The sequence below is a fragment of the Eucyclogobius newberryi genome, unplaced genomic scaffold (assembly GCF_026437365.1).
Source record: "Eucyclogobius newberryi isolate DKJ021-1_F unplaced genomic scaffold, fEucNew1.0.hap1 SCAF_9, whole genome shotgun sequence".
Lineage (NCBI taxonomy): Eukaryota > Metazoa > Chordata > Actinopteri > Gobiiformes > Gobiidae > Eucyclogobius > Eucyclogobius newberryi.
The window spans coordinates 29,900,591-29,926,092 of record NW_027316532.1 but is presented as its reverse complement, the minus strand read 5'-3'; the positions used below and the strand labels follow the sequence as shown (position 1 = coordinate 29,926,092).

General features: G+C 40.2%; 1 protein-coding gene across 43 annotated transcripts in view; it reads right to left on the bottom strand.

Annotated features, from left to right (window-relative positions):
- Positions 1–7,967: 7,967 nt before the first annotated feature.
- adgrl2a (adhesion G protein-coupled receptor L2a) overlaps positions 7,968–25,502 on the bottom strand; it is a 118,094-nt gene continuing 100,559 nt past the window's right edge. For 8 of the 43 annotated variants that reach the window (XM_072438958.1, XM_072438965.1, XM_072438959.1 and 5 more), the window contains 9 exons: positions 19,781–19,872; positions 17,918–17,962; positions 17,318–17,344; positions 16,513–16,681; positions 16,215–16,343; positions 15,414–15,510; positions 13,635–13,763; positions 11,922–11,939; positions 7,968–10,398 (listed from right to left, as the gene is read on the bottom strand). In XM_072438958.1, coding sequence (XP_072295059.1) covers positions 9,539–10,398; positions 11,922–11,939; positions 13,635–13,763; positions 15,414–15,510; positions 16,215–16,343; positions 16,513–16,681; positions 17,318–17,344; positions 17,918–17,962; positions 19,781–19,872 — 1,566 coding nt within the window. In that variant the 3' untranslated portion in view covers positions 7,968–9,538. Of the gene's footprint in view, positions 10,399–10,999; positions 11,052–11,887; positions 11,940–13,634; positions 13,764–15,413; positions 15,511–16,214; positions 16,344–16,512; positions 16,682–17,317; positions 17,345–17,917; positions 17,963–19,780; positions 19,873–25,502 lie in introns of those variants that run through there. The other 35 variants (XM_072438969.1, XM_072438977.1, XM_072438970.1 and 32 more) reach the window with 21 other exon arrangements.

Below are 25,502 nucleotides of genomic sequence, written 5' to 3'. Positions count from 1 at the left end.
AGAAAACAATGAAAACAATACGATAAAAGTGAATTTTAATGTTTAATGTGATATAATGTTGACGTCTAAGCTTTCCAAAAGATTGTAATATTGATATCCATCTATCTTTCCATCCATCTATCCATCTATCTCTCCTTCCATGTATTCTGTCCATTGATGAGACTTTGTAAAACTTTTACACAGCACAAGAAGCACTATTACATTCCTCCACTCTCCACCTCCGCTCCGAGGCACAAATCACCTTCCCCTCTTCCTCATCCGTCTGCAGCCTTTCCATCCTCCTGGAGAGAGAAGTTGTAAATCCGCTGTAGCATTTTATCATGCCGCGGCAACTGTGGGCGCTCCCTGTCAGCTCCGGCCGACCCCGCTGGACCTCTGCCACTATCGACCAAGTGACCCAGTGTACTATTAAGGGAAAAACAACATTTCCTCAAGCCAGCACCGAATCCCCTGAGCAGACGGCGAGTGGAAGGCAGTGATGTGAGTGGCGCAGGGTGACAAACACTTTGAACTCCAGACAACAGGAAATGAATGCAGGGTGCACGGCTCAAGGCACAGCACGCGGCGCGAGGCACACTTAAATTGACATGTCTATCGCAATGACACATGTTGATACCTAGGCTGTAGCCCCAGTGCACCATCGTGATTCGGCCTGCCCACCGCTGTTGGCACAGGCTGGACACATAAAGACAAAGCCCGCTATATGAATGCAAATACAAGGGGCTTATCTCTGCCATCCCAGGACCAAATGTCAACAGGGTGGAAGCAAATACAAATGCAAAGAGGCACATTGTGGTGGAGGGAGCAGGGGCTATAAACTGATCCCATTAAAAATCACTAAACTGGGTCAGACCAGGGCAAATGTGATGGTGTTTGGAGCCAAGGGCAAGGGACAAAAGGCTGCATAAAGTAGTCCAGATGTGTGTTTTTTTGACCATTTATCATTTTCTACTTGAATTGCTGAAAAGAAAAATGGAATGAATAGAGAAAATACTGCTTGCCTCTTAAGACTATGTAAAATATAGACTGTGTAAAATATATTTCAGCTGTATTCCCTTTTCAGAGGCACATCATTTGTTTCTCAATTTGATTAAAGTGATTCTTTCAGACGGCCCTCGACTTTGCAACCCTTAAAGGTGAGATCACTGTGTCGTAATGTTAAGATTAATTCAATTTCACATCATCAAGACTTTCTCTTACTCAATGATGAAATATCCAGATCAGAGCCTCATAACATGACATTTGTACATGATTTGACCTCGATACGAATACAAATCACAAAAGAAATCAATGCATTTATCATACTATGGGTAAAATAGGGTAAGGATAGATATGCAGTTCGGTTCATTCTAGGACACAGTAACTTTGCTTTCCAGTTTTTACCCGATATGATCTTAAATTAACCATAAATCTCATTTGCATGTCATGAAATCCACAGCTATAAGCTATACGTTTGCAATGTGTTTCAAACGCACATATGCATGCATCAGACTGAACATCTCGTCAGCATCTGTTCGAATTCCCCCTGGCTTTGCGTTACACTTCAGTGGCACGTGCATAAGAGCCACTGTAGTAACCGGTGTTAATTTAATGTACAATGGCCATAGCGCAGTGTTATTACCATGTTCTTTTCAGCGAGAGCGGCATCACCCGACTGTGCCGCACATAAAGGATGAGACCAATCAATGGGTCAGGATGGCCCCGTAATCCATTACACCGCATGTTATTGAAATACATTCAAATTAAAAGTCTATTTCCAGGGCTGCTGCGAACACGGAATAGCTGCCATTCATCGCAGCGGGTATCAATACTATGATTATCACAAATAAGCTCTGTGCAATTTAGGCTCCTGTATTAGTCATGAAAGACGCTTTGAAAGGGGAGAAAGTGCTTGACATTAGCTCATCTGATCATTTAAATCTATTTTTGATTGTGGGAGATGTGAAACCCTAGGCTCAGGTATCATTAATTGCTTGTCCTGCCTTCTTTCAGTCAACATAATGCTTTGCCTCCATTCCTATCTGCAACCAGATCTATTGAATGGAAGATGTAATTTACATGATTGGCAAGACATCTTATTGTCATTAGTTCGGAGCCGGTCGTTAAAAAGTTTTAAAAGGTCAGCTCAGTAATTTCATCTGCTAAGAAAATGTGAACAGATTCACAGGGATTTCCTGGAGGAAGCTGTTAATCACCTTGTGTTTCATGATCCTTTGTAGCATGTGTTAAACAAATGTTCATCAGAATACTTTCAAAAACAATCTGACATACACTACACACTACTCCTTCTAAAAGTAGTCGTACTTTGATTAATTTACTAGTACTCTGATTACTTTATGATTAGGTAATTAGTACATACAGCTCAGGAACCAACTCAAAAAAAGCATGAAATCTTTCCACTTATAAAACGTTTTGTTATTTAATCAAATTTCACACAAACTGCAGCAGAGGTGACAGTCCTCCTTAAACCAAGATGTATTTGTTTTGGTTACAATAGGTTTCTATGGATACCACATATTTTTGGTCAGGATTAGATTACTGCTTTTCTAAAAAAAAAAAAACGACTCACTGTGTTTACAACTAAAGTCATACTTTATAGAAGTAAAGCTGTTTTAGGGTCGCCGCCAGTATCTGTTCTATAGAAATGTTTTAATATATCACAAAACAAGCTTTGATGTCTTCACCTTTTCATGAAATCATATCAGACTATGCCTGCAAAAGCATTGGTTTGTTGAAAGTGACCTGAGGTTCAGCAGATTTTGTAAAATATGCATAAAGCATAAACCAAAATAAAACTGAATGCCTCTAAAACCTCTCTTTAGCATAATTCACTTTGTTATTGTGACACAGACACAGTATTTTACAAATAGGACAGCGCAGAGGCGCTGGGAACACTATAGGATGCTGCTCCCTTACAGGGGCTGGATCCAGAGGGACCACTTGGCCAGGATTAGCATGACAAGGTCCTGGTGCAGGGGCCTCCCTGAATCTAAATGAGAACACAGCGTCCAAAGTCCAATACAGGCATTTATAATATATCCGCTTTCCTGTCCTCAGTCTCATTGGCCCTTTGCCACCAGCACGGCAACTCACAATCAATATTCAGCCGTGATTCAGACCTGGAGCCAAGGTTACAGGTGTTTCTTTCATCTTATCAATTATAAGCATGACTATGATCTGCGGCTGGATTTATTCTTACTCTCTATATGTCACCATGAATTGAAGAGGTAAAGGGGCAAGGCTGCGACGAGATCAATGTCCGTGTCTTAATTATAAAATGATTTTCGTTCGTATAAGAAATAATGGAGCAACCATCAATAAATTAGTACACTGTGGAAAATGTATTTCATAATTCATGTTTGAACGACTGTACAAGGATTTTTCCAAGGCCTGATTCAATAAGCACCCTATACCTACCTTTTTAGTACACTTCCCCTTTTCCTCGTCATCCTGCTGTAAATTGAACAAACACGAGCCACGAGGGGGAAAAGTGCTGGCCCATATACATCAGATAATCAGCATACATTTTTCATCTTTATGTAGCTATACATATTGTTGTAATAGGTTAAAGCATCCCTAGTGTGAATAAACATAGTTACACAGAACACCTTTATTGATATGACAGTAAAGATGAGAATGAATCTATTTAGTATTTTCTCTAAATCACACAGAGCATTTCACAGAATTAGAATCCCAAAATGAGGAGAGCCAGTGCAAATAGAGATGAATTTTGATGTCAGAAGTGGTTTTATTAGTCAGTTCCCAAACACGCCTTATTTATGGACTCCCGACAAATCCCATTCAGTGGACCAGCGAGCATCCACCACCCAGCCCGTAATACAACACTTATTTCATCTAACAGTGAGAGTTATCACATTGTTTTGCAGTAAACAGGGACAATGCCTTTCTCCATTTGATGAGTCGCGGCTCCAACATCGAGACGCCCGTCTTTCTCATCAGCAGATCTAACATTCATCTGATAAACTCATTGGCACTTGCCGGAAGATCGCCCCCGGCAATAACTACGATCCCCTGCCATGAACAAGCTCGCGCAGGCCGATGTAGTTAGCGACCGCCGAACTCTTCCATCTCAACAAAATGGTCGCCCCTGTCTTCATCAATGAGGAAGAAGGTGCAATTTGTTTCGGAATTGAAAAACAGTTTCTGCAATAATGTGACTTTCATGGACTGATGTGAGGAAGGAAATGCACCATCTGGCTTAATATTATAACCACTGACAGGTAAAGTGAATACCTTTGAATGACACTACATAGTCAGGGTTTATCTGACACAGAGTATAGTATAGTCTTTTAAATCAGTATTATGTAGTTCTTTATAGTGATACCTTTTGCACAGTGTTGGAAAATAACTGAATAAAACTGAAAATAAATATTCAGAATTCTAATAGTAACTATATTCGGGTTATATTCAGCATACAGATACTTTTTTCAAATTAAAGGAAATACTTTGTGATAACTGGTCGTGTAATTAAGGTTTTACTGATTTGACTGATTTGACTGAAATAGAAAACATCGCTCTCTTGGTGAGTCAGATTTTTCTGTTTCTAATTAGTGATTAATACATGTACATGTAGTAATAATACAGTACTCTGATCAGAAAAAAGTAATGGGATTCATGTTTATGCAGCTTGTTTGGAATTGTGTAATACATTTTAAAAGTATTCTTCCCAATACTGTCAATATCAATGGTGACATTACATTCTAAGGTGAGTTTTTGGACAAGAAAACTTGAATAAATATAAAATATACATCTTAAATTGTATATGTGTGTTTGTTGTAAATTGTTTTTGATAATGACAATAAACTCAATCCACACGTATGAATCCACAAAGTGTCATTCCTTCTTTGCCATTTGCCAATCACCAGGTGTTGTTTGTTGGATGTGTCCCATTACTGGGTCTAACCTTCAAACTCGCTCTGTAGAATTAGAGCTTCCCCTTGAGCTAAATGAGAAGTCTGTAAACTATGGCCGCCAAAGGTTTACTTCATCTCTTTTCGAGCCTGTCGCTCTCATCCTTTTTTTATTTGAAATCCTGCATCTGGTAATTTCATAATTATGGGAGGGGATTATAACGAAGGCAGCCGGAGCGCCAGGTTAATTGGATTTTTCACCTCAACGGGACCAGATCTAACTCGCCTATGGGGCGCCAGCGTGGATTTTTGAAGTTGTGGACAGGACAAAAGAGACGGAGGGAAGAAAGGACCGAGCGCTTTGACTTCAAGAGTTGGAGAAGTTAGTGTTGCGCTGCCAGAGTGTTTTGGCGTGAGCGGTGGAGACTTTGATGCTGATGCCATCTATAATTGCAGTTGTGTGTTCCACTCTAGTTGGGAGTGGCTTCTGCACTAGTTATTGATAACCTCACAAATGTGCTGAAGGATTTGAAATAACACTTTGAAAGAGGAAGAATAAACTTGATTACAGTGTTCAACTTTTATTATATATCCGTGTCCCTCTCGGCGTCTCAAGAGAGAGATTTGTTTGGGTTGGCAAATTATTTTAATGAACTGAATCAGCCCAAAAAAATAAAGAAAGAAATAAAATACATTGCTTGAAAATAGTCTTTTGTGTCATTTTCCTTTATGGTGCCAAAACACAAAATTACTAGCCTTTTTGTGACAATGTGTGATATTTCATTTATCATTTATTAGATCTACTCCAGTGAGAATTGCATCATTTTTCAGTTGCCCAGCTCCCATTTCTGCAACTACTGTGTGTCTGCAGTTTACATGATCCTGATGCCCTTACGCCGCTCTCTTTACGCCAGTCTTATTCACCTTATTCCAACCACGTTTGCTTCTTTCTGCTACGGATTTGCACTTTGTTTTTGCACTTCCAGTTGTTGAAGTGAGTCAACACTGCACATTTTTTCCCTTCTGTACGCCTTGAAAACGGTTTTGTGTCTATTGAGATCGTCAGCTCCGGAATAAGGTGAATATCGTTGACAGATTATGGTGTTGCTTGCCTTTTCTAACACAACCTACTGCATTTAGAAGCTCGTTATTGGCACGACGACCAACGTGTGACCATTTCAAAATAAACCTTGAAAATTAAATACATCACACACAACCTTCTTTCATAGCTTGTCTATTTATCCATAGCAATAACCTGCATTTGTTACACTACATTATGATTCTCATCTATTGGATCATGGCTTTCCACTAATTGCATCATATCTGTCTGAAATGCCCCTGATGGAGAATATTAGCTCTTTCCAGTTTGCTTCAGTGTGTTTCTTCTCACATAAGTCTTGTGTGTGTTAGTCAATAACACATCCGTCTTTAGCGGTTCACCTCCATTCTGCTGACAGGATTCTTTAGTTCTCTTTTCCACAGACCGATGATGCGCAGCTCAGTGGGACCTGAGGAGCTCGCGGCCCCTCGGCTCCTGGCCCATTTCTGAATCAATGTTTGACAGAGGCCCAGCGTCTAATGCTGAGGAGTAAAAAGTGCCCAGCAATAAAAGAACCAAAGATGTCTGCTCTGGTCACTGACAGATCTGTTATTGTTCTGCGATAAAGAAACCTACTTTTAGATGGTTTATGGTTTGATTAGACACACGTTTTATTGAAGAGTTTTGACTGTGTTATTTAGTTCATGTCAAAAAGTAAATATGAATAATTATGATCAGGTCTCAGACTATAAATAAATAAATAAATAATAAATATTTGGCTGAATGAAGAATTTCTGTTTGTTTGTGGTTTTTAATTGTGGTGTAGTGCACAGCAAAACTTCATGGAGCTATTTCACAAATTTGTCTGCCTTGTTTAAAAATCTCATTTCAAGCTATTTACCAGATATTTGTATTTACCTAATTGAAAATGTGTTTTCTTAATACTAACAAAATTTTCTTTTCATTGAAACCAGTGAAATATGCTATTCACTGGTCAATAGTCTGAATATCAGGCATTTTAACAAGGCTAGGTATTCCTTTTTTGCAGTGTGCAGTAAACGTTTCAAAATGATATTCTTCCTTTGAAACTTCTTCTACAATAGCTCGCTCCTGGACAAATAAGACATCACAAAGACTTAATTGCGGCGTGTCATTTTAAACTCTGGACTTACGAGTCAGTAATAAAGCTTAGATGTTGATGATGTAAAGTAAAGAGGATGCCACCTGGCTGCAGGTATCTTGTGAACAGCACACTTCTAATTCCCAATTGGGAAAATGTTCTATTCCCGTTTCACTCCCTGATTTACTGTGTCTGAGACCGCACAGAAAAACAAACTTTACAAATGTACCCAGAAGCCCTCGTCATTTTATTTCACCACAGCTGAAACCATATATGAAACGTATATGAATCTTATTTAACAGCTTCGAAAAATGACTATGATTTTCCGTCATTATTACGCCTTGTGTGATTATGTTTGCCATTTCAACAGTGTTTCACCTCAACGTAGACTGACATACAAGCGCTTTGTGCACGGGATCACCTAAACCACCGTCATTACTTTTTCTGCCACAATTTTGTAGCCTCAGATAATTGCTCCAAATGTCACCTAATTGTGGAAAGAAAAAAAAGTCAAAACAACACACATCCCACACGGCATTATGTGCAGCCACTCAGATGTAAAGTGCTTGACTTTATTTTTTTTTTCAATTTTTTGCCAACTTCTGAGTCACTTCCTTCAAAGCTAAACGGTAAACAGTGCAATTTGCCGCTTCCCCACTGAGCGCTGTCACTTTGCCTCGACTGGTGCTGTATTAAAATGCTCCATAATTTAGCATTACCTGAGGCATAAAGTGAAGCAGACGTGACGACGAGCCCCGGCATCTGCGCTAGACATTAATTAAAGCCAATATATGTCATATGCAGATGTATTATGGGTAATGTATTTCCACGACGCCAGCCGAGTGGAACATTGTGACCCTTGTTACAGCTCTATGGGTCTCTGCTCGACTAATGGTCTTATACAGGACAAGATAAGCTGGACAATGCGGGGAACCGGTGTCATTTTTTCGAACCTTTATTAGTGTTACAACCACACATAGGGAACATAATTTTACAATGCAATTTTCCTACCTGAGATTCTTAAACTTGAATCACATGGGAATTTGGCTTCTCTAACACAGATGGAGAAATTAGCTTTATCTACTATGCAGCAATTTAAAAAGAAAAATGAAATAAAATTGCTAGAAAACCAAATTTTGCTTCAAGGTGCTTGGGACATACTTACAACCTGAGTAAAAAGTATACTTCATTCATAACAAAATAATGACTTTTTTCAACTGTTAAAAAAGAAACTGTCAGTTGACAAAAAATCTCACATTTATTTTATTTGTTAAACAAGTGTTGAAATTTACATCAGTCTTAAGTGATGAGCCCCTTGGTAATATGTTTACATAAAAAAATGAGCTACAGTACAGCAAATATACCAGTGCTGGAAAATATTCACACATTTTCCGTCCATTTGGAAAGTTTTTCAATAAATTAATAATGTTCAAACCTGGGTGGAAGAACTACATTTATCAAAGCAACGTATTTATTGTCAAGTCAGTTTCAGTCTCTCTTCCCGTCGCTCCGGTATAAAGTTAAGTTACACAAAAAAACTGTGCAATGCGTACAATTCACCCTATAACCTGTTTGTCCCATTCTACTAATGCCACTAGAAATCAAAGCAATAGTCTTAAATGGGCGTAAGCAAAACACTGTTCACAAGTGGATAAGGTGAGTATGGCATTTGTCGGACCTTCCATATTTTCCTAAACTCTCAAATCTACTACCATGAATGAAGTGTTAAAACCATAAACACGCTGTTCAACATATGTGCACCTTCTACAATAGTCTCTCAAATGTTAACATTTTGAAAGTAAAAGGTTTCTTCGTATTTACTGTCTCCCAGGATTTTTACACTAGCAATACAACAAAATATATATTTTAGCAATTTCCTCGACAACAGTTCAAATGTACAGTTGAGAAAATATAAGGCCAGGGGCTTGATTGCTAGTGGTTATACAATCCAAACTTCATGTGATGGGGAGTGACTGGGCCTGCATATTCCCGCACCTTTAACAGTCTGAGGGAATATGTGAGTCCGTGTGCTGATCCATGTGTGCTGTTTGTCTACAATAAAACCATGATTTTATAAAGATGAAGGTGAATGTATGTACAGCCTTTAGATTGGGAGAGTTTTGATTCAGTGTACCATTTCATGTTTTTGGCCTTTTTAGTGTTTATTACTGCTGTACTTTAAAAATCATTTATTCAACAGCAGCAGCACATTTAAATACATAGTTGGTTTGTCTCTTTAAATTTAAATTCCACTCTGCATTGTATGTACAGTCTAGAACTTTGCGATGCCATCAGAGTCTGTTGGTCTGAGGACAAAGTGGGTCGAGTGGTATGTTTAAATCGAGATGGCAACGCAGATGGGGGAGGTGAGGCGCTAAAAGGTGGCTATGCCCAGGAACTGCTAAGCTCTGTTAAAAATAAAACCAATGCCCGGGTAGCTTGACTGGAGTGTCCTCTCAGAGGCAGGGGCTGCAAAAGAACGAGGGGGTTGGGGGGATTTAAATACATTTAAAGGCTTGTCACTAACTGCATCTGTCCTTCCCGTACGTCGCCTTCAGGGATGCACTCCTCTTTATTGATGGGGATAATATAGCCATCACTGCTCCCCCGGCCTATCTGGTAATAGGCCTGGAGCTGGTTGCTGGAGCCCAGGTTGGGCATGCTCTTGTAGAAAGTGTCCTCAGCCTCACTCTTTTTGGACGGGGACAGGTCGTCCACCACGTCAGGGCTGCTCTCGGGGAAAGGAGAGTCCCTCAGATTTGGCATGCTCGTGTACAGTGAGTCTCTGTTGGGGGACTGAGGGCTTTCCTCAGTGTTAGTGGTGGTGGTGAGCTGGGTGGTGTAGGTGTCCTCGTCTCCGTCAGGCCTGCCCTTCCTCTGGGGGGCGTACAGGAGAGAGTGAGTTCTCTGGGGGATGAGCGGCGCCTCCAGCTCCAGGCCCACAGGGTCGTGCACCAAGGAAGTAGCATCTGCCACAATGGCGTCGTCCTCGCTGCTGCTGCCGCCCACCACCGTCACCCTCGGCGGAGCCCGCTCCGTGTGGTGCCGGTGGTGGTACTGCGGGGGCACGCGGGGGCGCGGTGGGTGGTGTAAACTCAGGTGCTGTTGCTGCTGCTGCTGCTGCTGCTGCTGCTGCTGCTGCTGCGGTGGTGGGTGGCTCTTGTTACAGGCACGCAGGTTGTTGTGTACTAATTCAGAGATGATCATTTTTTCAAAGGCAGCGTCGTCCAGACTCAGGCCGCAGTCTACTACCTGCACACTGTTGCCAAAGTCGCCGTTGCGTAGCGAGTAGCTATTGTTAAAGTTACCATTTAGCGGTAGTGTATCCATTGCACTTGTATCCCTCACCACGTTGTTCAGTGAGTGCCCTGCAAAGAGAGGAAGACGTGAGGGGATTTCACATTAGTCAGTCGCAGAGAGCAGCAAATGTCAAGCAAGTTTAATGCTGTTTAGGATGCAGTGAAACAAGTCAGATTAAGCCATGCCATAAACTGGTTAGTTAGGCACAATCCTTCACAAACAATAAACTCTCATGCATCGTTTGTAGTGAGAAATCATTTTACTTTCTGGCATTTAAAGAGTTTATTTTCCCTTTGAAAAATTGCTTTTTAAAAGCAGAGCACTATGCGTTTTAGTTTGCCACAGAAGTGACACAGCGATGAAAGAGATCCCAAACAACATTAAGTGACATACTGGGACATTAATCACTATCACAGACACATGGGGCAAAGGAGATGTCCACAGGAATGAAGCCGCAAGCGGACGAGCTACAATACTCAAGAGGTTTTAGCAGCTAATGGATTTGGTTGTGCCGAGGGAAAGAAAGAGACAAAGATGAAAAAGATGACATGGACAAGAAAGGGAAAATATTTGTGTATAAACATGGGACAGCCATCTTTGTTCTCACTACAAGGGGAGCCAACAAGCAGCACTCCACCATCACCACACACAGCAGGTGAAGAGACTCACTGAAGACACTCACATCATGTCTGTCTGCTCAGCCTATCTGGTCTAAGAGCAGCTGATGTACAAAAGAAAGTAAAATGATTTATTGGAACATGAAAAATAATCAGTCCAAAAGAAACAACAAAACAAAGTCATAACTGCAGCTTAGCGGGAGCAAGGGTTCAGCAAATTAGGGAAACAAGCATTAAAGGGCTTTTTGTCTGACAAATTTAATGCTACGTTTGTAGTTCGGTCTTTGTTCTGGGGGGTTGCTGGCGTTACGTGGTGGTTTGTGTCTCCAAAACTGGTAAAGGTCAGATCTCGCCCGCAGCCCAGCACTTGGCATCTGTCACGCTGACAGCTCCCCGAGTCCCTAACAGAACCAGTGCAGAATAACAGAGGAGCGGCTGGGGTCACTGCCGGTCATGTCAGGAATGTCTTTGGGCATGAGGGTCATGCAAAACACTGGCCAAAAACATAAATATTAGCTTCTCCATGATTAAGTGAGCAGATAAAGGAAGAATGTGGGGCCATAGATCAGTGAGCGCTTGTAAAACAACAGATTCATGTAGAAATTTCACAGCTAGCCATAAAGTACCATTTATCAGTGATATATTTAAGCTGCTATGGGAACATTTTTGTGAGCTAAAGTGTGCTAGGCTTAGTTTTGATTACATTGTACTGTTGTTTTAATATTCATGGAGCATTCTTGCATTTGGGGAAACTGACAAAGGGCAAATCAGGCTATTTCTTGACTTTGTCGTATTTATTTTTTGCCAGAGTCGATGTTTGAATAATTTAATGAACCACTTGCTCATTGAGTGTGTTAATGGTCTAAAATCAAAGTAAAACCAGTGATTGTGCCGGGGTTGGTTCGGTTGTTTTTAAATAAGCATGCTGAAAAAAATTTACATTTGATAGGCAAAGTTAAGTTTTACTCCCATACTTGTCTCTCTGTAGGTCACTATAGAGGGAAGCACAAGGGAAGAGCACAGACAATGGAAGATGTTGTTTCAGCGTCAAAGTAACAGTAGGGCATTCGTCAGTGTTAGCTTTACAGTACATCTCCATATGTACTCGAGGCTTTGTGCAAAAAGCATTAGGAACAAATAATGAATCAACTGATAAACTGTGCAGCATAAATCTTAATAAGCATGCAGTTTATACTAGAGCCTCACGTCTTTACCACTGTTTACATTATCTCCTGCCTGAACACAGTATCCTATTCCACTCTTAATCATTATGTCTCATTCCGGGTTTGGATAAGGGAAATCCGAGAGTGTCCTGGGTGGACCAGGACCAACCACAGGAATCTCCACCCACCATGAGAGCATGTGCTGGGCTTTACACATACTCAGTGGATATGTGCGCCGCCACACATGTAATATTTAGACTCTAATGTTGTAACCACAGTCTGAATGCGATGGGACACTGTAAAATGGCAACGCAATGATTTGAGTTCAATCGAAAAATAACTATAATCCAATTTGAATCTTTTGAAATAAGTCTAAATCTAAAAAGAAATATTGGGACAATGCTGCATTTGACCCAGTCCGTCATCAAAACCAGTAGATTTTTTGTCTGGATTGTAAAAACATTGTGCCTGATGTTCAAGTAGTTGATATTTTCGTGTGGTGTTTTGGTTCAGTGCTAGTGCAGCCTCTGCAGCTTTGTAAGGGAATTATAAATATCGTCACAAAGGCGCCGGTACAGCTGGCAGCCCGGTGTAAACGCTCCGCTCTTTTCTCACACTTTTTTCACACTTATTGTGCTTTATCTTCTGTATTTTGTAAATATTTTTTTCTATTTTACTGTACGATAGGGACACGCGCTGGAATCGTTTTAATTAATATTATGAAATTTCCCCATGTGGGACAATGAAGGAATATCTTACAGGTTCTGAGCTTTGACATATGCCGGGTTGAAAGGTTTATCAGAGTTTGTCCATCTCTCATAAGTGTAAAACCCTTTCAAATGCAATGTCCTCAGAATGTTTTTAATTCCAGAATGGAGGTGACTGGAGGCAAAATCAAGTAGACCGTAATACATTTTCAATTAATAATTGACATTAAATCTAAATGCTAATGGTTTTATGACTTAATAACAATAAATGAGCAACACATTTGAATTTCCAAGGTAGGAATGTCAGTTAATTTGTTTTTCTATAACCAAAAAGTTTTGCTTCACAAAAAGTATAAGTTTTGGTAAAGTCTATGTAAATAATGTTTACGTTAACATTTAAATGCTCAGTGTCATAATCTCCTATTAATTAAACAGATAATATCTTTAATTTGCTACAACCTTACAACATTTTTTCATTGGACTAGACCGGTTTCTTTATTTAAATCACATTATGTTCCATTTCTCTTTAGCCTCAATTCCGGAATTTCGAATTAATTTATGAACATAGTTTTGAAGCTGAGAATGAGAAAAAAAAGCGTGTCCTGCAGGTTGAAACGTTATGTGTTTATACAGTGCCCCATCTCATTCAGCTTTTGACAACATTAGATAATTCTGTGAGGATTTGGGGGGGGAAATGATTAAGAGGGAACGGTAAAGCTAGACTATTTGAAGCTCTTGGATGGCAGAAACCTTCTAAAAGACACACACACGATACAACAGAGCAGAGTGAAAGCAGTGAAGTATTTAAGAAGCACACCTGGCGAGTTAAAGACTGGAGCCGTGGGGGTGTTACATACGACTGTCTCGGCCAGTAAGGTGTTATAAGGGTTGTTAGTGCCTTGAGGTCGCAGAAGAGGGTTTGTTAGTAGATAATTTCCGGTCATTCCTATAAAGTGTAGAGACAAGTGCATACATTTCAGAGAATTATAGCAAACACAAAGCAGACAAACAACTTTAATAGAGTGAAGAGAGATGAGGGATGATGCGGTCAGCCTGCAGTGAATGTCATTGGGGCCAAGTCTGAATTGGATCATTTGTTTTGGGGGGTGAGGAAGCCAAATAAAGATGGGTGACACTTTATTTTACACCACTGTCTAACTACATACGTTTTCAATACAAAGCTCATATCATTACATCATTAACTTAAATTTAGAAGACGTAATCATTTTGTCATCCATGTTTAAGCTGGGATGTTTTATGTATTGCAATATTGTGGAGAAGCTAATAAAGCTCTAGAAATGGTGATTTTTCTTTTTGAAAGACGTTTGATGCAAATTATTACCGTCATATTCCAAATAATTAATATTTAAAAGTGCTTACAGTGATTTCATCATGATGTCTGCACTGAAATTGAGCAAAGGATCATGCCCATGCAAGCAAATGAGCTGGTAATTTGATATTATTGTGAGGCTTGTGACAATGCGCCATCAGGATATTGTGGTTATTGTTAAGTATTTGTTCATATTAAAGGAACACTGCAATAAATAGTGCAGTGATACAGTGTAAAACTGCAGTGGTGTAAAATAGTGTCACCAACATCATCTTTATTGTGACCAAAATACATTTCCTTCAAAAGCTACTCAACCTTTCCCACCTGAGGTACAGAAGTATTCCCCTGCCATCCATCACTGCTGCTAAATGCCACCTGTCATGTTGCTAAGTCTCCGGGGATCTTTTTAATGACAAGGAAGAGCCTTTAGTGCTTTGACCCACTACCATTACCCCCCTGAGTAATCAATACAAAACCTCTACATTAACAAAACGTCTATAAGAATTATGGGGCCAGAGCATATGATTCAATGTGTTTTACTTTTTTGGCACGCGACAGCCACAGAAGAGGGAGAAAATGGACATGTATAGCTGCAGCGTCAGAAGTCACAAGAGGGAAGACGAGAGGAGAGCTCGGAAAGCCATTTTAGAGGCAGGGAACACGCTAAGCATTCCAGGTCAGCCAGAGTTGAACATCATCTTCTCATCATCATATTTGTGCTACAGCTAAATAATAAATGACTGAGCTTTTCCCCTCTTCCTTCTCTTACAAAGCCCTCGATAAAGTAACACAGGTCACCTCAGATGCCCGATGACGAATAGTGCGCTTTCACAAATGCATTTTTGCTGGTATTATCTTCGGCCGTTTTAGCTGGGATTTTTTTGTACGCGAACTTTGAACTTAAGTCAGATGTTAGATGGCACAGGGTATTTGCAAACAGATTTACTTAATCCTCTTTTTGGCAGGACTGTGCAGTACTGTGCAAAGGCCATAAGCAGGTTTATCAATGTATGTTTGATCCACAGAAACAGTAGAAATACTTTTGTACAGGAGAAATACTAACATTTCATGCCACGTTCTCACAAAAACATAAAACAACCCCCAGTATTTTTTACACTTCACTGAGACATTTTACAGCAGACTTTCCTCTCTTAAGCTATAGACTTTTATGGTGAATACCAGGGTTAGATCGGTGTAGCTGGTATTTTGAGCCCGATGATGAAATGTGTGCATAAGTGTGAGCGGAGAGAGGTGGTGTGCACTGACCTTGGTTGAGGGTGGAGGTGCTGTTGATGTCACCTGAGATAAAGGAGGACTCCGATTGCTTTCTTACGGTGTCATTCCACATTCTCCTGATTCGACTCTGCCAGGTCAACAAGGGACAAGGGCCATTAGGTCTTTGTTTTATTTATTTAAGGCAAAAGGAAAAGTGGTGGGACACTAAATACACTCGGGATCAAGGGCACTGAAGACACATATTTGCTGATTTTCAGGTGACCTACATGCGCTTTTCTAAAAGTATATATAGTATATCAATTTGCCCTTGGATAAACTGGGGGGTTTGTATCATACAGTATGTTTAGCCAAACATAGATGCAGCGCAAACACACCAACAAAACATGAACCTTAAAATGTTATATTTTCTGAAATGTTTTCTCATTTTTATGCAAGTCTGAAGTTATATTTGGCTGATACATCCTTAATATCTCTGCTTGTGTCAGCTTTGTCAAACCAAAAGACCTGCTGACCACCATATTTGAAGTTTGTCGTCCGTCATATCCATTAGTAACCTCTATCCACAAAGCCTGCTTGTGCAATGTGCATACCGCTACGTCTGTAGATGCACAATGTCTATACTTTTCTCATATGCATAAGTGCTGGCAGTGCTGCTTAAATATTTCCATGCATGCAACGTTAGTGCGAATAGATAAAAGCAAGTGCTGAAGGGTGCAGAGCAGGGTAAATGTGCTCATGCAGTACATGGCATGTTTAAGTCTTGATCTGACTGCAGACCTAACACACATTGCTTTCTCTGGTAATGAGGGCACATCGTCATGTTGGTCCTACCTGTGTCCCAGAGGAGTATCTGGCACTGGTCCTGGTGGTGGACGTTTTGGCTGAGCTGTGGGAGTTCTCCGTGGGCAGCCCTCCGCAGCAGTACGTGTGGCGGAAGCACTTGCTGTACTCTTTGCGGACCTGCATAAGCAAACAGCCGCGGGTTTACACTACATGTTGACTTTACATATGACTGAGCCTGGAATCTACACGCCAGCTCTATTGATTCTTCATATCAGCACACAAAGCTCTGCGGATTCCCCACGCACCGTCTGTTTAACATTCACAGAACAGTGTGCGCGGTGCCTACCTTTTTCTGCAGAAGACAGTGGAAGATGAAGATGAACATTCCTTGGAAAGTGTTGAAGATGGTGAAGAGGTAAGCCATGACGATGGAGGCCTCGTTGATGAAGAAGAGGCCAAAGGACCACGTCAGGCCCAGCAGACACAGCAGAGCGAACGCACCCATCACCCAAGACCTGCGACACAAGACAAAACAAATACAGCCGTTACTTAAAGGACCAGAGACGTGCCCAATGCGTTCAGTTGTGTATGAGAAAGCAGGGAAAAGGTTATGAACATGTACACAATATACAGGCACATCTGAAATAACAAATATTGTAGAAAGTTTATATTTTATTACCTTATCTTTTTAAAAAAATAATGCACAGATGTCTTGTGAAAGAATCCATGTGTGTTTCACAACTACACGTTCACACAATATTCAGATTTCTTCAGAAGTGCCTGTAATTTAATACCCTTACTTGAACTTTCCCAAAATCCTGCCTTGAATCTTGATCTTATTTGATGCAATTTAGCCTGGCATAGAGGTGCAATCAGCCTTGTTTGTTATCTGGAGAGTGCGTTAAGTAGGTTTAAATTGACAATAGTTCCCGGCTTGTGTGTGAAGGTCTATCGGGGGCCTTCAGACACCAGCTCAGATCAGTATTCAAACGAAATATCTCCACACGCTGATGATGATGAACATGAAGGACACAAGGACAGTTTCAGAGAGGAGGATGGACCGGCGAGAGGAGCATCAGACAGACAAGAGGAAGCAGGAAAAGTCAGAGTAAGATCTACAGTCTAGAGGTTTCCGGTCAGCGTGTCCTTACTTGATAAAGCGTTTATTATCTTCATAGCTACAGAGAGCATGATGAGCAGGGAGAGAAAGACACAGTTAGAGTAAGCGTGGGTTAGTCGGCATGTACTGTATGTTAGCATGGCGTTTGAACGATTGAAACATTACGACTGGTATGTGTCTGGCTGCAAACGGTTGAAAAATGAACCAAATTCCCCAAATATACAGAAATTAAAATACCTAAATCAGGGCTATTTAACAACATTTTCTTGAGGGCCAGATTTTTGGGGGACAATTTGGGGCATAAATATCCAACAAAAGAAACAACATTTACAAAATTGCCAATCCAGAACTGAAGCAGAATTAAACTCAGTCTAGACTAGCACTAGAAACAACCAGGACTAAACCGAGACCAAACCAGGTCTAAAACTGAATTTAAAAATGACTAAACCAGGACTAAACCAGTAAACAAGAGAATATTGGCTATATGTTTAAATATTTTAGTATCATGTATACTATCCTATGTTTGTATCCTTACATAAACTCAGGGGAAACCCTCAAAAGCATAAAAAACAATACTATTTTAATTAACATGTTTGTTGTAGTGTATTAGTAATGTATAGTACAAGCTTACCCAGGCAAATCTGTATTATAGTAGCCATCACATACGCGATAAGTGCTGTGAAGCGCAGGACAGAGACAGGAAGAATGAGATCGAGCGAGAGGAGAAAAGGGAATGCGTTAACTTGGGCTTGACATGCAGCGTGCAGTGACACAAACAAAAGAATACATTTATGCACACAGATCACAAATCCACGTGTTGCTGTGTTCAGTGACTGCGGTTTCTCTGATGAGCACAAATAAACCAACAAGTCAAAAAATGAACCCTTATTTTTTTTCTGAATGCGAGCCCTGATTGCAGTTTTACCACAGAGCTGTAGTGTTGCACGCTTTCATTAAGAGAACAAAAAAATATAAACAAACTGTGGGTAAAAATAGAAGAGCTGCTGCTGCTGCTGAAATGCCTGTTTGTAAAGGAAAAAGTAATGAGTACAAACAGACGCACAGTAGCAAATTGGAAAACTCTGGTGTTCTAACGTACAACAAACACATCAAACACATCATTCATGGGAAGCGCCAGCCACAAAACAGAACAATTAAAAAGACATTGGTTTACATTTCAAAGCAGAACAAGTCGTAAATGTGGCGGGGACCGGGAGGTGGTCCGGCGATGGTGGCTGTGGTTTGAAATTCTCCTCTGAGATCTATTTAGGAAAAGCGGCGTTTGACATGTTCCAGCAGGAGCAAATTCTCCTCCAACTAACCTGTTATTGTAGCTGTGTGGGGACATTCACGGATGTATTGGCATCAATGTGGGGAAAATGGACAATATGAACTATTTTGGTTGATAAAATTGCGCTTGGTTTTTGCATCGTGCTAATAGAGGTTGGAGATGTATCGAAACATTTATTATATTGCATTTGTTGCTTTAGAGAAAAACTACATTTGAATATGAGTAGATAGTCCATTCATGCAACTATAATGACCTAAAAAACTTCTAGTGTAATTTTACAAACAAGAATATAAAATTAAATGTCTGTCTTTTTTTTGATGAATTTTATTTCATTTGTTTTATTTGATTTATCTATTTGAAAAGATACACAGCACATACATCAAACTATGTAAACGTGCTGTAGATTTGCTGATATGAGCTCATTTGCATCAGTAGTCCCTTTGTCAGATTTAAAAAAACACATCCTAAACGTGTATACACATTAAAATCACACAACTAAAATGGACAAATGCAATTATATATAAATAAATAAATATAATATGTATAAAAAAATGCGTTTTAACAAGCCACTTTTTTTGAATTCCCGTTTAGTGTTGAAGCTACACCAAGACATTTACCCAAACATCTTCCTCTCATCTAATATTTTACAACCAATTACAATCATGACACGTTTACGAATTGACATCTAAAAGACAGAAAGTATTTGAATAGTTTTCCCTCTTTGTAAAAACGCCACTATTGCCTGCCATGTCCTCACTGTGTACGATGCAAACGCACACACCGCACACACCGCACACACCGCACACACCGCACACACCGCACACACCGCACACACCGCACACACCGCACACACCGCACACACCGCACACACCGCACTCAGCGCCTCAGCACACACAGTTTCACTCCGGCCGCTTTATGATGTGAGTCAGGCCTGGCTCGACTCTGTGGTTTGGATCCACACAACAGAGGACGAACAATTCACAAAGTCATATGCAGTCAGCATTTGAGCTCTATTCCCAAGAACACAGAACACATCGGGACAAAGCAAAGTCTATATGATTATTTTGGAGCGTGCGTTATGAATAAAATCATTATTGCTGAAATAAAAGCGTCTCGTTTTGCTGCGGGCAAAAGCAGCAGAACAGCACCAGTGTTAAATGTTGAGCGTGCGTGGGTTTGGTAGACGAGACTTCTTTAACTTACTTTATATTCTCCAGTCGACTGGAGTCTGGTTTCAGGGTGGTGGAGTGCTTCACCATTTTGTACATTGTGATGACCAGGAAGATGAGGTTGAGCTGTTAGAAACACAGAGAGGACATGGTCAATGCTTATAATATTGATAAATACATACAGACATAGATACAAACATAAATCATACTACTGGTAATAATCATTGTGTTATGTTTATTTGCATACAATCAGAAGAGCTTATCAAATGTTCTAAGTAACAAAGGTTTTTATGTTTGGAATTAAAAAAATACGATAAAAAATATGACGAAATTTTAATTTAAGGCAGGGAACATTTTTTTTTGCTTGCTCATATTGATCGAACTCAATTCCCTGTTGATTTGATTTTGTCATGCTAAAAACTATTTAAAATACATTGAATCATGGCAATTTAACACAGAATTGTCAAAGTCTTCCTCTTAAAAATGTCTTTGAATTTTTGACACAGTTTTGGTTCAGTTTATATTTTCAAGACATGTTTTCCTGTTTTTTGTCAAAGTTGGTAATACAAAAATGTGTTACCCAGAAGCGTATTTGTACTAAAACTAGTATTGCAACTGTATACTGTACTTATGTGAGCAAGTATCAATAGTGTTTGATGTTTAAAATAATGCCCTGGTAGCTTCGTATTACTTTAAAATTGCACCGTATTATTCTGACGTCTCAGTTTCAAAAGCGTATTCGTAAATGTATCGGCATCATAATATTCAACATTGCTCAGGCCTGCTTTATTTCTCTTTTCCGCTGGGCTCATTGAGGCTCTCTCCATGGGCTGATTGCATGTGGCGAGGTGATGTATTGATCCTAACAGTCTTTTGATAGCAGCATGCAGCCCAACACAGCCCATTCTTGTCCGGGAGTGAATGTCTAAGGTCTGCAGTCGGGCTCACAAAGGTCATTCCTTTATTCCAATCCATTTTTCTTTCGACTCTGTTTTGACATTCCTAAGATAACATGATAAAAAGCCGTGTTTACAAGGTCCTTTTTTTGTTTCGCTCCAGCTACGAAACACCATTCTTTACTCTTTGAAATTCACGTCGGAGGCACATATTTCAATTTTATTTACTTAGAAATTCCTTGACATTATTTATACATGCGTTGCTTGCAGAACAAACGCAGTGCTCCCAGCTCCTGCGCTTGCTGTGTCAGAGAGACTAGTTTGGCCCCGGAATACATGTTTTTGAACTAAATTATTTGGAGCAGGTTTCATGCTGGTCGCTCCTGCTTTTGTGCTTCTAAAATCAGGCTATTGATTTTTTTTAAGGGTACGGAATGGATGCACACAGATATCTATGTCCATGCCACGGGCGCGCTTTAGATTTAATACATTAACACAAGAGAACAGACGGCGTATCTCTTTCCCTTTGTTCCCTCGCTCCATCCCTCCTCATCTGTCCAAGAAGCGAACACGAATACAGTGTTGTAGCGCGCTCCCTCCAGCTCCTGCTTACAATATTTCACTATGCGCACGAAATTATATGAAGTTGTTGGTTTTTTTTAACAAGAGGAGCTCTGATATCTACTTCTTCTTTTTTTTTTTAAATTCCCTTTTGGGTAGACCACACTGGCACGGCTGCATTTTCTTTTGTATTTCTGTTCAATTTGACTTGTTTTTCTTTCCCCGCCGCTTTTTTATTTTAGCCCTGATGGATTTTAATGCGTTTTCATGCTCGCATTGATATAGAATGACACTAAATTTGGCGCCAGTCAGCCTGTCTGAGCCCAAGTGGAGCAATAGATGTTTATTGGATTAGTCTGTGGACATGCAGACATCTGAAGGCTCTCCACTCTATAAATACGAATTAACAGTTTTTTTCCCCCTCTTGTCTTATGCTATATTTAAATCTTTCACTTCCTTGTATCGCCCCCTTGATGCTGGACAATCGTGGTATCTACAATGCCCATCGTGTATTATAGGCCTGTGGTTTTAAAGGAGACATTGTGTTGGGCAAAATGGACTTTCGTGAGCTTTAACCAGGTATAATTAGGCCTGCACCATATTGGAAATGACTGCGATTTGTAATATGGCTACTGCGACATATACTGCATATAGAGATATTTAAATATACTTTTTAACACGATCGTTTCAGTATATTAAAACACGAATGTCACAATGTAGTCAAACTCGATAAAAACAAACAATAGCAACAAAATCAAAGCTAATTTTTTGACTGAAAAGGAAAATATAAATCTGCTTCTTCCAATGTTAATTATAAAAACTGTACATTTCTGTCATGTGGAGAATCTTGAGGTTATTTCAACTTATTTAGGTTGTTGCGATATCGATGATGGAAATGTTCTGTTTTTACCTTTCTCCTAATGCCGCCCACAACTTTGTACTTATTTGTGATTATTCAAAATTGACTCCAACAAACTTTTAACAAAAATGTGACGAAGCCATTTTACAACAATAAAAATATGTGAATAAAAAATGTTGAAGTGCCACGTATGAAGAGGCGTGGCCAACAGCAGAAAATCAGTACTGTGTCTGGAACAGGAAGTCAATGGACCTGTTTTTATTATTAGGTCGTTTTAGATCAATGTTGTGGTTTACAATGAACAGAATGTAAAATTGTTATTGACACATTTTATAGTTAAAATTAAATACCAGAAAAATGCATAATGTGTCTTAGAATTGTGTAATTAATAGCATTTTAATTGAGCTTCAGTCATGTCTAATTGCTATGATATGCTTGGGTCTCTTTAATGGAAAGGTCTACAGCCAAGAGTTTAGACTTAATTGTTGCTTTCAGTTGTTGCTTTTAGTTGTTGAATTAGAATGTAGTGTTTTAGTTGACAAAATTCAGTCGACTGATTCGATTACAGGGATTAAGCTGCTGAAGCGTTGTGAGTTAATCATAGTATAAATAATATATAAATACACTGTTTCCTAGCACTTTTCTGTTTAAATATTCAGTGACACTTCCTCGTTTTGAAAGCTTTTGCCACGCCCTCTTTTAGCCGACTAATCAATCGGCATGGCATGTTTTTTTTGGAACTTCTTTAGTCGACTACAGCCCTCCACCACACAGGCCATAACTCTGATCAGATTTCCCCATCAGACAGAGAATGGATGAGCCTTGCGGAGACTCCTGAGCGGGCCTTTCACGCCGAGCGCTGACACGGATCCAATGAGACACAGGAGCAGGACACGGTGCTTCAAAGTGGGCTGGCGGCGCGGCACATGTTCCCACCCCCACCGACATGCTTTAGCTGGCCTTCCCCCGGGATCTCCTCACTAACTCAGTCTCCATCCTTCACTCTGCCTCTGCATCATCACTGCAAGCCAAGCAGAAGCACCTCGCCACACGGGGACCGGGCAGAAAGCTTTTTTTTTCTTTTTTTGAGTGTACACAGTGAACTCCGCGTGAACTGCCGGGGATAAAATATTAAAGGTGCCGATGGAGCTGTCCAGATGAGAAGAACTGCTTGCGACGTGTCATGATCCAAAAGGCCTTGTGTATGAACGTAGCTCAAGCATACTAATGGTTGGCCCCACCGCTCATTACTTCCATGTCCCCCCCTTTCATGGAGCTAATGCCCTCTGTGCCCTGAGACGAGCAACAAGAACACACATCTAACGGCTTCGCCTTTCGCCTTTTGTTCGGGCACTTTTATACGGCGGCGAGGGGGGAACAAACACAGACAATACAAGTGCGAGTCAGGAAAACAAAGGAAACAAGCTCATCGCGAACCCTGATGTTCTTCGGTGCATGGTCAAAAAGAAAAGAAAAGGTTTGTAGCGGTTCTCAAACAGCAGAAGTGCAGATGTGTTCTGTTTTACGACTTCAACTGCAGTAATAGTGATTTTGCTTAGTCTTGTTATAGTTTTAATGCTAGTTCAGACTTACAGGATGCAGATTCCAAAACTGAATCTTTGGTGCAGTAAAAATATAATTTCATCCCTTCTTGAGCAAATCCCACAACTATACTGTTATGTATAATATGTATAAAAGGTTGAATCATGATACATTTTCAAGACGGCGATATCTGTTTTTGCAAATGAACTCTTCAAATTCACCTAAAGCGTCTTTACTTGTTGCAAAGAGTTCCATGCTTCATCTTCAAATACACGATCAAGATCTCTTCCTAGTTTCTTAACAATACTTCACTGAGCCAAACGAGGCGGTACGTGCTAGTGGTGGTGGTGGTCGTGTGTGAAAACTTTGAGAATCAGTGATCCAGACGGCTCCTGCTTTCCGTCCTTTCTCCTCTGCCTCGCTCATTGACAAGGACAAAGCCAATTTGTAGCAGAAACCCCAGGGTCAGGGATGTTGTAGACAAACCTTGCTCCTGCCGGTTCCCCCGAGATGCCCCTTTCCACAGCACTTTGTCTTTTTGAGTCAATTGTTGCACCGAATCCGACCAAAGGCGGCGTGGTGTGGGAGAGCTCAAGCCAGAACGGCAAAAAAAAGAAAAGGAAAGCTAATTTCTGTGACACGTTATCCGGGCTGCGATACATTAGCCGCTCACGGGTCATGCTTCTATCTCTCCGGTCATCACCGCCGGGATCCTGATCATCATTTCCGCCGCAGACACATTTTTCATGCAAATCATTTCCAAAGCACCCACATACAATAGAAAACAATGAAGAGCTAATTTAGACGAAGGTTCCTGAGTGGCTGGCCGAGCATTTGCTGAGACAAGGAAAAATATCTGTTTGTTTGAATACAATGTTCGCAAGCGAGCCTCGTTTGTGAGCGCACGTGTTACGAGCAGCCTTAGGAACAGAAAGCACAAAGGAAATCGCACGGGTTCTATTCAGTTTGCTCGGCCCTGTCACCTTGCATACTTTTCTACAAGGACGTGCTGAGAAAACAGTGGAATGGAAGCTAATCGCGAAAAAAAAAAGCGTCATTTACTCTGCTTATCTTGCGTTATTCTGCCTAAAAAAATGTTATTCCTGTCATTTAAACCTGCACAAACATCTCCTGAAATTTGAATAGAATCCAGTTATTAAAATACAAATCGTTAACCTCATCGCAGTTGTAATTCTTGTCAGAAAAACGGCAATTACTGTAGATCTTTATGTGTTAATACGACTTTTAAAACCCTGCACTGCAAAATCAGCATCATTATGTGTTAATTATACTGAAAAAAGACTCCCAAACCCGTAAAAATGATATATATATATATATATATATATATATATATATATATATATATATATATATATATATATATATATATTTTGTTGTTCTATAATGTTCTTAATAGTGTGAGATAAGACATGTTGCAGTGTCCTAACTCGTCTTATTTTCTTTTTGCTTGGTGTTGCATACGGTTTCACATCAAGAACAGTATCAAAAACAGAAAAACAAAGAACACTGCTCAACTTTCAACACATCACGCAGCACCAGCCTTCTGTTTTCCTCCATTTTTTAAAACCAGACACAGAAACAGCCATGTCTCCATTTGAACACACTGAGTCCAGACAACTCTCCGTTCCCTCGTTTTTTTTTATTAATCCTGCAGACAAAAAGTCGCTGGGTTTCTTCACTTCTAAAAGCTCTTCATTGTGCTTTGAGACAGGTTTGACACGGGGAGCCCCCTGCCTCAGCTATATCCACAATGTCAGTTTGATGCTAGGCAGAGGTCATTGGTACATACTGTAAAGACCAAAATGCCGGATAATGAACACAGTGCTGAACAAACATCTCAACAGAAGACTTCCTCATCCCTCGGTGGGAGTAGAAGG